General features: G+C 40.2%; 1 protein-coding gene across 25 annotated transcripts in view; it reads right to left on the bottom strand.

Annotated features, from left to right (window-relative positions):
• SVIL (supervillin) overlaps window positions 1-7,700 on the bottom strand; it is a 135,353-nt gene extending 127,653 nt beyond the window's left edge. For 20 of the 25 annotated variants that reach the window (XM_054020849.1, XM_054020851.1, XM_054020853.1 and 17 more), the window contains exon 1: window positions 7,625-7,700. In XM_054020849.1, the coding sequence (XP_053876824.1) occupies window positions 7,625-7,646 (22 nt within the window). In that variant the 5' untranslated portion in view covers window positions 7,647-7,700. The remainder of the gene's footprint in view (window positions 1-7,624) is intronic. The other 5 variants (XM_054020868.1, XM_054020874.1, XM_054020873.1 and 2 more) reach the window with 3 other exon arrangements.
• Between the last annotated feature and the right edge of the window lie 7,492 nt (window positions 7,701-15,192).

The following is a 15,192-nucleotide window of genomic DNA, read 5'->3' as shown; positions in this document are numbered from 1 at the left end:
GGTTTCTTATTTCAGTACAATAGAATGGTTGAGGTTATTTTTTTTTTAGTTAATTAAGAGTATACACAGTACTATTTGAGGTTTTCCCTGGCGGCTTAATGGAACAGATTGCCATAAGTGAGAGACCTTGAAAGGAAAAATCATGTAAAGCACATGAAATCTGAACATATTTTAGAGCACTTCTTGTGTGTTTAATCTCATTTTGAAATACTACACCTCATACCCCATTTCCACCACAATGGTAAACAGACCTTAAATTATCTAGTGCATCCTTCAAAAAAGTTATTGCATTTGAGACCAATATGATTAAACAAAAAATGAGATCCTACAGCTGTCAGCTGAATGCCAGTAGTTTTCTAACAGTAGATTTTGCAGGTATAATCACAATGAACATCTGGTAATAATTAACTCCATACAAATAATATGGTTAACTCCCCACTGCTCTTTGGCATGCATGGTTTTCTCTGATCTACCGAGAGTCTACACAGCACTTCTCCAAATACCTGAATAAAGTCTGTTAAAAAGTATTAGAAACTGAAATCTCATTCAATCTGGATATGTAATGTCTTTTCTTTCATTTAAGTTTTAAAAAATTGATTTGATACAACAATTCAAGCTTACAAATCGAAGCCCATCAGTAAAGGCTTAGTATATAATTTTCCTGTTTTCTCTACTGAAAGACTCCATTGAACAAAGCATTTTTATCAGTTACCCAATGCATCCTTATCTGCTTAAGGCAGATTCCAACTGGAACAGGCTTTGCTCACTAAAACCAGAGACCTTCAAGCGTTTCAGTTACTTCAAATAGATAGTTTAGAGTTAACACAAAGATAAGAATGTGTCATTAAAAAGCGGAAGAAAAACTTGCCTACTGCTTCTTTAAGAGGAAATTATGCCCTTCAGTTCTGGCTAGAAGGCAGAGTCCTTCCCAGTGGAGAAAGGCAGTCTGAATAAAAACCCTCCATCACAAGCAATGCCTATGGAAAGTGAGATGTCTCAGGTAGCCAGCTACACCTTTGCATTCCAAAGCTACAAATCACAATTATAATTAATGACAACCATGCTATATACAACCTGTCATTAATTGACAAACTGGGGAAGGAGGACAAGTAGGTTGACAATGGCAGTATTTTTTTCATTTCTTTAGCTACATTCTTCATATTAAAATTCACCTGGATGAACTGGTCTGGTGGACCTGTTCTATAAGAAAAAAATGAAGGCAGTGAGTTTTCCTATGTCAAAACAAATTCCACACATCAGTGAGAACACAAATGTGCATAAGCAAATGGGTTTTTAAAAAAAGCCTTCACACCCCCCCCCACTTGGAGAACATGCATCTCCAGAGGAAAACAACTTCAGTTCATGATGCTTAATGATGTGTATGCTGGACCAATTTGCTTTTACAACATACCGTATGCTCTCTCTTTAAATGATACACAGATTCTTTCCCCTCACAAATAAAGCCACTGTGATTGCAGAATGCACCTTAATTCTCTGTGGTGGCAAGTGACTCTTAACCTATGACTCAACCATAGCATCTTTGACATCTCACTACAACAGACTGGGTTCATCATACTTTTGGAATAAGTAAAACAAAGGAGAAATGCCATTTCACTTTTTCTTAGCAAGAATCCCAGAGGCTCAGTGTATATCAAGTTCATACTGTAATGTTTCCTTTCTCCATACTGAATTGAAGATAGAATTCTTTGGACATCTTTAATTCATTAAAGATAAGGAAGTTACCTCCCTCTCTTCCCCCCAAATAGCACCAGGATTAGGAGTTTTGCATGAACGCCAGAGCTACACACCTGTAGTCCTAACTGAATAATGCAGCCCCTAATTCAAAATACTCGTACACAGACCTAGTCTCTGCTAGGAATGTGACAGAGGGAAAAGAGTACTTCTAAAAAGCAGAATTATTAATGCTTGACAGAATGACTATTGTCCTGGTTATCTGTGGTGGGGATTGGTTAATTGCCAAATCTTAGTAATTTGAGAATTCGTTGTATGAAGAGGGGCCGATAATGTTACTTTTCATTAACCAAAATGCTTTCTAAAATATCCAGCTACATCTTTAGTGCATTTGAGCTTAAATCCAAGGTTAAGGATTCTAGCACAGTCCTTCTGTTCTTGCAGGATGGTAACCCTGGATTTGAACTGATACATAAGATTTACCACATCCGCATGTATGTTTGAATGTTGCAGTAGTCCTGTAAATTCCTAATTCATAGAAGGGTTAGTCCCAATTCTCCTGCCCAAAACCACCATGTAGGGGTCAGGTTCAGAAGCAGACGACACATTTTCCAAAAGAAATTCTTCACCCGTCAATGTGTGGTTATAAGTGCACAGTACAGGTTAATATAGTGATAGGATTTATTACCAACGATCTTTCTCAGTGGCAGGTGACAAGGAGTAATTGACTTATGTGAAGAGGTAAAGTTTTAGAATATGCTGCTATTAAAATCCAAAGCTAGTCAACCAACTGATAAGGGGAGGAATTATTTTATAAAAGAGTTATAAGAGTTTTAGTGAGATAAGATAGTAAAGACATTGAGAACACACCTGTTCTTTTTGCGGATACAGACTAACATGGCTGCTACTCTGAAAACTAACTTCTGTTTGTCAGAGACCAAGCTGACATGGTGTCTGAAGGATGATTTCAGTTGATACAGCATGTGACTAAGGCCACAGCTTCGGTACTGGGGAGGATCCATCTTTTTGTAATATATTGGACAGATTTAGACTGCGTGCAAAGGTTTCAATGGGCATTCAAGCAGTATTTACCAAAATTCAAGTGCATACAAAAAACAAAACTTTTTTTTTTTTTTTTTATAAAAATGTCTTACCTCCACTCACCAACGGATGAAAGAGGACCATTAACAGTTTAATACATAAAAGCTAGCTGTCTGGTCCATTTGATGCTGTATAATGAAACACCTGAAGAGAACACAAGCTCATGAAGGGATAGTGAGTATATTATGGGAACAAGTTTTTAGAGCTGTTTGAGGAAAGGTTATGGTCTTGCAGTTCAAGTACAGAACTGAGAGATGTACTCATGATCACTAGCTCCTGGGAAACTACTTGCCTCCATTCCTCCATCTTTAAAATGGGGATAAGTATTTATATTTCCTTCACAGTCAGAGCCGGCTCCAGGCACCAGCTTGGCAAGCAGGTGCTTGGGGCGGCCACTCCGGAGAGGGGCGGCAGGTCCAGCTATTTGGCAGCAATTCGGTAGATGGTCCTTCACTCCTGCTCGGAGCGAAGGACCTTCCATCGAATTGCCGCCGCAGATCGCGACCGCGGCTTTTTTTTGGCTGCTTGGGGCAGCCAAAACCCTGGAGCCGGCCCTGTTCACAGGATGTTTTGTAAATTAGTGTCTCTAAACCAGTTAAGGTAGAACATCAGGGGGCATATTAGGAGCAAGGAAAGAAAAACCCTAAAGATTCAGCAGCTAATGATGCTGTGCTGGTGGTCAAAAATGAATGCACAACCAGTTTTCTGCCAAGGTATGTTAATGGAGAAAGCCAGAGAACATGTGAAAAAAGAGTGGAAACTGGAGAGTTGGAGATGAGTATTCCGAGTAAACTTCCAAGTCTAGCAATTGTTAAAATGCAGCTGTTGTATCTCATGTAAACTACTGTAAGAATTCTGTCAGATTCAAATCATACATTTAAGTACACCTCTACCCCGATATAACGCGACCTGATATAACATGAATTCAGATATAACGCGGTAAAGTAGTGCTCGGGGGGGGGGGGGGGGGGGGCGCTGTACACTCCAGCGGATCAAAGCAGGTTCAATATAACACAGTTTCACCTATAACGCGGTAAGATTTTTTGGTTCCCGAGGACAGCGTTATATTGGAGTAGAGGTGTACTGGTTTTACAACACCTCCCCCAAAATATTGCGGGGAGCGGGAGGGGGAAAAACACACTGAAATAGCTTTTACTTAAATAATATTCCTAACCCAATTTGAGATATTGGTATTATAGGTTAATACACTCTAAAAGTGTCACACTTAACACACAATCCAGTCAGTGACAGACTTTCCATCCATAGTGAAATGAACTCTTCGTTTAAACAAAACCACGAAAATAAAAATGCCTTAAAGGAAGACTGAATGACTGGCATGCACAGGCTGGAAAAAACTACTCACACTTCAACCTGACAAAGCTTCAAACACTCTCAAAACAACTGACTTTTAAACATCTGCTTTCAAGCTTTTAGAAAGAGGTGTTACTTACTTCAAAATCCTGTTTTTTAAAAAAAAAACTGCTTGTCTGGTTTTATATAGGAAAAAAGAAAAAAAGTCTTCACAGAATAGTCACAGAACTATTGCAACTCCTTCTAGCCAACTCAGTAAGAGTTAGACTTCCATAGCACTATTTTGGAGAAGTTTCTCACTTCAGCTAAAAATTTCTTTTCAAAGCATAGAAAACATTCAGGTGCTAAGAAAACAAAAATGACACCTCACTCAAGTTACCAAATATCAACATGCAAGTTTGGCAAGAACATCTGCAGCCAAGATGATTCAGAGACCGATAAATTTAGAACGGTGCTTTCCTATGGCATGTGGGTGCCAAATAGAGTAAATATGCAAAAGCTATATTCCAAGTGCTGCTTCTGAAATATTTGGGAAGAAAGTTATTAGCAAAACTCTTCTTTCAAATGTCCTCAGCCGTCTAAAGTCCTCAACATTGTAGTTCCCTGATCTGCCTTTAGCGTTTCCATCCATCACTTGATTTATCCACATAAAACTACAGGCTCTCCAACCTCCGAGGACTAAGCCAAATGCAGTGTGGCAACTTCACATGGGACCAACCATTTATGGGCTGAACAGTAGAGCTTTGATACCAGCTAATCTACCATAAATAGCTCTTGAAACTCAGAAGGATCAGATCAGCTGTTGCAACACTCCTAGCCTGTAGTTACTTCAAATCCAATTATATTATCAACTATGTCCTGCAGCTTTCATTTTACATCCTCTCACCAAACCAAGAAATTAAAAGCAGCAAAAACTAGAGAGCAATAAAACAAAGAAAGCCAATTACAGATATGAGGCGGGCCTGGGAATGGAATGGAAAGTAAGTAGAGAGAGAGTAAAGATTTTTATGAAAATAGTATCTCTTAAAATCCTTTTAAAAACCAGCAGTTTTGGTGGGTAAGAAAGCAGTTTAACAATCTGATGTCCAAGACAAAATAATAGCCCAGACTTGCAAAGCAAAGGATATGAAATAAGTAAATAGTAGAACGAACAACAAATTGAGTTTTAAATGCAAGTGAAATTGAGCAGATAGTAACACTGTAACAACTCGAGTGTTATTAGAGTGAGAGGATTGAACTGCCTAGATATCTTTCCATGAGTTTTAAAAACAAAAACCAAATGTTCAAATATTATCCTTGGAGCAAATCTTAGACCTTCATTTTATACATGCTTAAAGTACCATGTTTCCTTTGAAGTATTTAGAAGTGTTTTCCCTCACCAAAAAACAAAGAACTACCATTTAAAAACCTGAACATTTTGAAGCCACTGGCAATTTTTGTGTTTTACCAATGTAAGGCAATGTAACTTTCTAAAAATATTAACTGCACTACTGAAGCACAGTGACGCCTGGAAAAGTGTAAAATAGTGACATTGTCCTGAGGAAAATTTAAGAGCGAGGACTTAAAAATAATGGTGCCCGAACAGCATTTCATTTTAAGTTACTCATCATCACAGGGAAAGAACATGCCAATTACAGTAAATTTTCTTAAACTGAAAGTATAAAATTAGATGTAATCTTTAAGATTAAATTATATGCTTCCACATTTTCGCTCAGGTTCATCCTTACAAAGGAAACAAACAAGCCCACAACTGCTTCCATAAAGCCTACAAACTTCAGTGCTTGGAAGAAGGATTGTCTTGCAGAAGACCCTGGATTAGGTCTTGAGAGAGCTATGTTTAAGTCCCAGCTCTGAGAGAGCCTCTCTCTCTGCAACCTCAGACAGGTCACTTAGCCTGTGACCCAGTTCCCCTTCTGGAAAATGGGAATACTACTCCCCGTTACCATGAGTTTGCACAGCGCTTCGCATAATGAGGATCTGAATTTTGGTTGGGGCCTCTAGGTGCTGCTGTAATGAAAATGAAGCAATGTTTGAAAATCCCCAAAACCTAGAAGGAAAATCATGGATAAACCTACCAGTTAGCTTTGTGTTGCATTTCATCACCTTCCTCATTCTGCACATTGTCAACTTGCACAGTGGCAAGGTCCTGGTTTCAACCTTGTCTGCAAAGCGCTTAGCACGCTGTGAGCACCACATCTGAGTCACTGGTTTTAATGGTAACCAGGTTACTAGTTTCAAAATAGTTTCAGGAAAATGCTAGTGACTTAAGTAAAGGTGTTTGTAATCTTTGCTCAGTTTCTGGTGAAGAAATGTCCATCAACAAATCACCTCAGCTGGCCTGCTTTTGAAGTCTGATCAGAAAGGCCAAGAACTGAAAGAGGGCATGAAGACAACTTTTTCCTCAAGAGAATAAATATTAATCCAAATGGAGCCAGATGCACATTACTGGAGAAAGGCACTGGGCTGACAAGTATTCAGAACTTTGTCTTAACCGTTTTGTTTTTCCATTTGAACATTATTCTAAAAAGTAATTTATTTGTAAATAAAACGATTTCTAAGATCTGTAGCCTCCCCTTTCCCACCACAACTGAGTATACTGTGACTGGTAACAGAAGGGATTCAAAATAATTCTTACATTACTATACTCATTAAATTGGAGTAAATAATCTGCTTGTGATGGGAATCAGACAGAAAGCAGCAACAAACAATTTATTCACAGGTACAGCAGAAGTTCTGGGAATTGGTGCTCTCTCCATATCCATTTAAATCCTGGCTCTCTTATCTGAAGACTTCTAAAAATGACTGACCCTTATGACACAGACACCACTCCCATGAATAAGAAACTGGACTGAGATTACCAATTCATTTCACACAAACCACTACACAGCCAAACAGTACGTTTATTGTCACTACCAACACAGGTGGTTCCCACCCTCCTGAACTGTTCCTTTTTTAAAAAAAAACAACGTTAAGATCCTATTTTCACACAAGCTGCCTTAGTAGTACAAATCATGGGAAGAGGTTCTGAATCTTGTAAAAGTGCTCCGACCCCATCACACACAGTACAAGTTTTGTAGGGTCCCAAAGACCCTGTGGAGTTACAGCTAACAAATTTTAGCGTCACCATTAGTTTTTGCTTACTGTCATAGGTTTCCTTCCATGATACCTCACAGTATAGATGTGATTCAGCCTACACCTTTCATGGACAGTTATCTTGGCTTCTCTAGAAGTGAGACACTGGGGCTGTAATTCAGACCCATGATGACTGTCCCTTTAATGAAGTCAGAAGGGCTCGTATTAACATGCTCATTGTGGTATCATGGACTCATATTTCCAGAGAGGATCCACGTTTCAATGCGTAACAGTCATGGAATAATTATAGTATAATACACACACTATGCCAAGTTTATTGCAGGCTTTGTAAGAAACTGCATTACTTACAAAAACGTCAGCTACTGGCTTTGCTCCTTCCTGTGAAAAGCTATGTTATACAGAGAAAGGCAAGCTTAATGCAACTTACCAGCGTCCATTGTTAGAATCATGACCCCACTTCTGTGTCTCAGGAGCAGAAAGCCTTACCATCCAGTGTTATGTGAATAACTCAAAGGGACACAGCATGGCTTTGTTTCAGCTTTTATCTTCTGGCTCATACACTCCTCCTCCCTCTTGTGGGATAAAAGCACTGCCTGTACCCTCTGTCTAGCTATCCCTATTGGTCCATTCAAAATACCTCATTTATTTAGCATATTCATGTTTCTGTGCAAGCCTAAAATGACCCACATAGTTTTTGTCCAGCCTTGTTTTTCCTCCCTCCGGGAGAGGGAAAAGTTCACTCTTTCAGTGACTCAATAGTCCCAATTGGTTTCATTTTAATAGGGCCAAAATACTTTCCCCAGCACACTGCCTGAGAAACACACTGCCTGTATGCTGGTGAGAGGCAAAACAAAACACCCCCCCCCCCGCACTCTGCAGTAACCCCAAATTCTACCGTGCTTCTCATCCACAGGGTGAGTGGCTGACAGATCCACATAGTTTGGGGACCCATCTCAAGAGCTACCATCCAACCCTGCTGCAGTGATATACCATGGTGAGGCAGGATTTACCCTCTTAGGATTTTTCTTCGCAGTGTAGACATACCTGTGACTGGCCAACCAACTCAGGCTCATGGGGCTTGAGCTACAGGACTGTTTCGTTGCTGTGTAGACTTCCGGGCTCCGGCTGGAGCCTGAGCTATGGGACCCTCCCACCCTGCCCAAGCCCAAGCCGGCTGGCACAGGCTAGTTGCAGGGTTTTCTTTGCTGTGTAGACATACCCTTAGACAATTTGAAGGTTGTTAGGAAGTGATCTGACTGCATGAAAAGCACATGTGAATACCACCAAGAACTAAGGGCTGGGAGACTACTTGTTCCTCACGGGGGGGGGGGGGGGGGGGGAATATAAAAGTAGCAAATGGTTTCATGGCTCCTACAATGTATGGTCTGTGTAAAATACTCAGAGGTTTTAAACCCATTTAAGAAACAACATTCCAGCTAAGCATGGGGAAGGGGAAATACACAAACCACAACAAAAAACATCATGGAATTTCCATTTGATAGGGAGATTCTCAATTACAATGGAGTTGAAGGAAGGCCCTAAAAAAAAAAAATAAATAAAGGTTGCTTTTGTATCGTGAAATCCTTAAGATCTCAAGTTTGACTTTGGAAGTTAAGGTCGTCTCTCTTATAGCTTGAATGGTCAACAGAATTTATGTCTATACACGTGCTTCAAACACCGAGTGAATGAAATGCCTCTGTTCCTTATCGGTCTTCTGATAAGCACCAGCTAAGCATCACTTTTTCTAAATTAAGAGTGTATACTTGCTAAGCTGTAACCTCAGCACACTAGTTATGTTAGGACTCATAACTCAGTGATAAAGCCACAAGTATATTTTGAAATTATTACCTATCCAAGCAAAGAGTTCTCCCTTCTTTTTAAGGATGTGAACAGCATGTTATAAACACTGAATTTAAGACTATCCAAACAAATTGGAACCCACAATTAGGAGGATTAGCATAAGCAACATTGCTGAATTACCATCCCTCATATATTTTTTGCATCTACTCTGGCTTTAAGTGGCATTGGGCCAGGATACAGGCTCTGATTCAGTCTGTTAACCACATTGGAAAAATAATACATGCAGAAGGAAGACAACTTATTCCTGGCATCCAGAGTTACAATAATAGGACACCAAAACAAGAGTTTGGGAAGAAATATAAACTCTCATGCTTCAAAACATAAGCTAACCCTTAATTAATGGGAGCAAGGAAGAAACTTTCCATGTGAGAAAGTTATTCCCTAACTGCCTACTCCACCATTCCATGCATTTTTCTTTGAAGTAGCTGGTACTTAGTCCCTATCTGATATAAGACAGGTCTAAATGGGCCACTGGTATCATCCCATACTGCAGTTCCTAGAACACAGAAGATGAGCCTCTCTATCACCCAGAAGTCTGTCATCTCAGGTGACACAATTCAGTCCCCAGTCTTACAATTGGCAGGAACAGTCATTTCCACTTTGAAAATTCAGGTTTCAGAGTAACAGCCGTGCTAGTCTGTATCCGCAAAAAGAAGAACAGGAGTACTTGTGGCACCTTAGAGACTAACAAATTTATTAGAGCATAAGCTTTCGTGGACTACAGCCCACTTCTTCGGATGCATATAGAATGGAACATATATTGAGGAGATATATATACACACATACAGAGAGCATAAACAGGTGGGAGTTGTCTTACCAACTCTGAGAGGCCAATTAATTAAGAGAAAAAAAAACTTTTGAAGTGATGATCAAGCTAGCCCAGTACAGACAGTTTGATAATAAGTGTGAGAGTACTTACAAGGGGAGATAGAGTCAATGTTTGTAATGGCTCAGCCATTCCCAGTCCTTATTCAAACCGGAGTTGATTGTGTCTAGTTTGCATATCAATTCTAGCTCAGCAGTCTCTCTTTGGAGTCTGTTTTTGAAGTTTTTCTGTTGTAATATAGCCACCCGCAGATCTGTCACTGAATGACCAGACAGGTTAAAGTGTTCTCCCACTGGTTTTTGAGTATTTTGATTCCTGATGTCAGATGTGTTAAAGTTCCAGTGGGAGAACACTTTAACCTGTCTGGTCATTCAGTGACAGATCTGCGGGTGGCTATATTACAACAGAAAAACTTCAAAAACAGACTCCAAAGAGAGACTGCTGAGCTAGAATTGATATGCAAACTAGACACAATCAACTCCGGTTTGAATAAGGACTGGGAATGGCTGAGCCATTACAAACATTGACTCTATCTCCCCTTGTAAGTACTCTCACACTTATTATCAAACTGTCTGTACTGGGCTAGCTTGATCATCACTTCAAAAGTTTTTTTTTCTCTTAATTAATTGGCCTCTCAGAGTTGGTAAGACAACTCCCACCTGTTTATGCTCTCTGTATGTGTGTATATATATCTCCTCAATATATGTTCCATTCTATATGCATCCGAAGAAGTGGGCTGTAGTCCACGAAAGCTTATGCTCTAATAAATTTGTTAGTCTCTAAGGTGCCACAAGTACTCCTGTTCTTCTTTTTGAAAATTCAGAACTTGTCTGCCCTTAAAGCTTCCCAAGCATTTAAACCTGCTTTAACCACATTTCTGAAACTAAAGCATCAAATATTTGTTCTGGGGAATGCAGATAGAACCTGGTTTGGCAAGTCAGTGTGTAGCAACTACTGCAATCTAATCACAGAGTGGCAAAAGCACAAATCATTTCAACATTAAAGAAAGATAAATGGATACAAACGTGGTAGTACTTCTCAACCTGTGCACATGCTAAACACAGTTTAAATGGTTCTCAGAAAGGAGTTGACTCCAAACTAATAAAGATGAAGTAGGAACAGTTTGATTGGTATCAATGGAAATGAGGAAATAAAAGTAGCCCTATAGGCATGTAGAGCCAGAGTATGTTTCTAGGCTACCTAAATTAGATTTAGTGATGATGTTCAATCTCTGACATTAACAGCGTAAATGCTATTGCACTATATCAAAACATGGGACTTATAAAAACTGGGTATCACTGGTGTTTCAGTTATAACCCAGCGAGGAGAAGTGAAAATTTCACTAGGTCACAAATTGCACTATGGCTGAACTTTTATAAAAGAAGGATTATAGGATGCCAAGTGTAATTATTTATTTGATTTCATGAAGCTACACCAAATGGACATTTTGCAGCCCTACCAAGATGACAGCCAGGAAGTAAAAGAATTAAGATTTGCATGTGGAGCCTTCACTCTGCTCCCTTTTGTGTATGCCTCATGATAGAATCCACCTGCCTGGTCACATGCTATTTCACACATCTGTATCAGACAATTTACTGCCTTTGATACAAGACAATTTTTGTTTCTGCTGCTGCTACTGTTTTCATTGGTGTTATGGTCCGGAATATACACTGATTTAGACTTTTCAAGTAAGTTCTCCCTTAGGTATGTATTTTAACAGTTAGCAGCTAATAGAGTTTCTGTGGCAGTTTGGGAGGATTTTTAAAAATTTCTTTCTTCCTTTTTCTCTAGGAATAGGTAGTAAGAAGAGAAGACAAGAATGGCTCCTGAGGCACCACTAGCAAGGACCCAAGCAGGAGAGGAGACAGAAGATGGTTGGATGTGGAAGCTGCACGATGTGCCACATCCTTGAGTGGGTATCTAATGGAAGCCCCTACGCAGGAAATGTTGCCTGATATAGCTCACGGCAGAGATGATCCAAAGATAAAGATAAGCAGCCGAAGACTAATGATAGAATTCAGATGGGGATCTGAAGATACAAAAACAGGAGAGAAGAGCAGAGGTTACAGACAACTCAATATTTGCTGACACCAGATCAACAAAAGAACCTGGAGGGAAAACTGCAAGAAAAGGAGGGTGATCCATGGTAGAATGTGACCACCAGACAAAGCAGAGGAAGAGATTGGCTAATATAGGTGAAAAAAAAATGAGTTACAGGTTTGGTGCATTGGAAAAAGAAGAGGAGGAACAGGCAGATGGGGGGGGGGGGTTGGACAGGGGAGAAAAGAAGGAAAACCAGTCCCTACAGAAGAGACAACGGAGATGGCTAGGGACCGATTCTAAGTAAAAATGAGGATAATCCTGGCTGCTGCTTCCCACCACTCCCATTGGCCGGGAATGGTGAAAAGCAGCCATTAGGAGCTACAAGGGGCCGTACCAGCAGACTGTCAACGTAAACAAAATGTCTTGCGGCCCGCCAGTGGATTACCCTGATGGGCTGTGTGCCCAAGGTTGCTGACCCCTGATCTAACCTCAATAGTCAGACTTTGGAACAAAATTATGAAAGAAAGAATAATTAAATCCATAGAGAAAACAGAAGAAGGGATATAATTCAACATGGGTTTACCAAATTGTGCCAGATAATTTGATTTCCTTCTTTAAGCAAATAACTGACTTTAGTGAAGAGAATTGCAGTAGAACTAATATACAGACTTCGACATAATACCACATGGGAAATTATTGGTTAAATTAGGGAAGATGGGTATCAGTATAAGCACTGTAAAGTGAACAAGGAACTGGCTAAAGGGGAGAATGTAACAGGCTGTGTGAAGGTGAATTATCAGACTGGAGGGAGGTTACTAGTGGAGTTCCTCAAGGATCAGTCTTGGGACTAATCTTCTTTAATATTTTTATTAAATGACCTTAGCACATAAGTAGGAGTGTGCTAATTAAATCTGTTGATGATACAAAGTTGAGAGGCAATGTCAATACAGAGGAAAATCGATATATTATACAGGAAGATCTGGATGACCTTAAGGACTGGAGTAACAGAAATGGGATGAAATTCAACAGTACAAAATGCAAAGTCATGCACATAGGGTCTCATAATAAGAATTTCTGCTACAAGCTGGGGAGTCATCAGTTGGAACAGAGGAAGAGAGGGAGAGCTGGGTGTATGGGTTAATCACAGGATGATTACAAGCCACTACTGTGCTGTGGCTGTGAAAAAAAGCAAATGCGATCTAGGATGTAACTGGTGAAACATTTCCAGTAGAGATACAGTGGCATTAATCCTATTGTAAAAGGCACTGTTAAGCCCTCAACTGGAATACTGTGTACAATTCTGGTCACTCGTGGTCAATTCCCAATAGGAGTTGGGGGTGGAAGGGAAGACAAACAACTTAATTAGCTTTGAGAGCTGGACAAATTTATGATTACATGATGGAGCTGCCCATGATATTAGGGGGCAGTTCTCAGCAGCCCTGGAGTTCTCCTTCCAGTTTATGTCTTATGTTCCTAAAGCTCATCTTTCAGGGCTTCAGCCAATCACCTGCAGGGGTCAGGAAGGGATTTCCCTCCGTATGTATTCTGTGTGGGGTTTTCTTTGGTCTTCTTTCGCTGAAGCATCAGAAATAGCCACAGCTGGAGATGGGACCCTGGACGGGGTGGGCCAGTGATCTGAGGCGGCATCGAGCATTCATGCTCTCTCATACTTAGTTGGCTGGTGCTTGCTCAGAGTCTTAGGGTCTGACCGATCACCACATGTGGAGTCAGGAAACAATTCCCCCCCAACTCAGATTGGCTGATACCATTGGGGTTTTTCCATCTTCCTCTGGAGTGTGTGGGTGCAGCTCACTTGCTAGAATTATCTGCATATCTCTCTCAATCAATCCTCTGACACTGTTGGAGGCCTCAGGCATTGGTGAACCTTGGTCCCTCATATTTTCTGCCTGTGGCACATAACTGTTTAGTCTCCTGTGGACTGTAATAATTTGGTCTAATTTTGGTTATGGTTTTAGAGTGCATGTGTTGGCAGCCTGTGATAGACAGGAGATCAGAACAGATGATGGTGGTCCCTTCTGGCCTTAAATTCGATGACTAATAAATTTAGTCAGTATTCAGGTACCATAGTCCACACCCCACAAAACCAGCAGCACAGCCTTCCTCAGGTCCAATTCAATGGATGTGGATAAAGCTGAGCTATAAAATTAAGTGGCCTACAGAGGCCAGCAATTTTTTTAATTATTCTCTGTTCTACTACTCTATAGTGTGTAGTGTGTAATATATAGTGTATAACTCTCTCTATATAAACTCTATAGTGTGTAATATAAAAATACACAGCAATTGTATCAAAATGTTTTATCACATTGAGAATTACACCTTGCTTCAAATCATTATATGGTATGCATATCTCCAATGTTGTGAAAAACTAAATTAATATGCCTGAGAAGTTGTTCACTTTGTGTAATTAGACTAGTTTGGATTAGGGCTGTCAATTAATCGCAGGTAACTCATGTAATTATAGATTCATAGATTCATAGATTCTAGGACTGGAAGGGACCTCGAGAGGTCATCGAGTCCAGTCCCCTGCCCACATGGCAGGACCAAATACTGTCTAGACCATCCCTGATAGACATTTATCTAACCTACTCTTAAATATCTCCAGAGACGGAGATTCCACAACCTCCCTAGGCAATTTGTTCCAGTGTTTAACCACCCTGACAGTTAGGAACTTTTTCCTAATGTCCAACTTAGACCTCCCTTGCTGCAGTTTAAACCCATTGTTTCTGGTTCTATCCTTAGAGGCTAAGGTGAACAAGTTCTCTCCCTCCTCCTTATGACACCCTTTTAGATACCTGAAAACTGCTATCATGTCCCTTCTCAGTCTTCTCTTTTCCAAACTAAACAAACCCAATTCTTTCAGCCTTCCTTCATAGGTCATGTTCTCAAGACCTTGAATCATTCTTGTTGCTCTTCTTTGGACCCTTTCCAATTTCTCCACATCTTTTTTAAAATGCGGCGCCCAGAACTGGACACAATACTCCAGCTGAGGCCTAACCAGAGCAGAGTAGAGCGGAAGAATGACTTCTCGTGTCTTGCTCACAACACACCTGTTAATATATCCCAGAATCATGTTTGCTTTTTTTGCAACAGCATCACACTGTTGACTCATATTTAGCTTGTGGTCCACTATAAGCCCTAGATCCCTTTCTGCCGTACTCCTTCCTAGACAGTCTTTTCCCATTCTGTATGTGTGAAATTGATTTTTCCTTCCTAAGTGGAGCACTTTGCATTTGTCTTTGTTAAAT

The sequence above is a fragment of the Malaclemys terrapin genome, chromosome 2 (genome assembly GCF_027887155.1).
Source record: "Malaclemys terrapin pileata isolate rMalTer1 chromosome 2, rMalTer1.hap1, whole genome shotgun sequence".
Classification (NCBI taxonomy): domain Eukaryota; kingdom Metazoa; phylum Chordata; order Testudines; family Emydidae; genus Malaclemys; species Malaclemys terrapin.
Note: the sequence above shows the minus strand (reverse complement) of the source record. Positions and strands in the feature narration are given on the sequence as shown.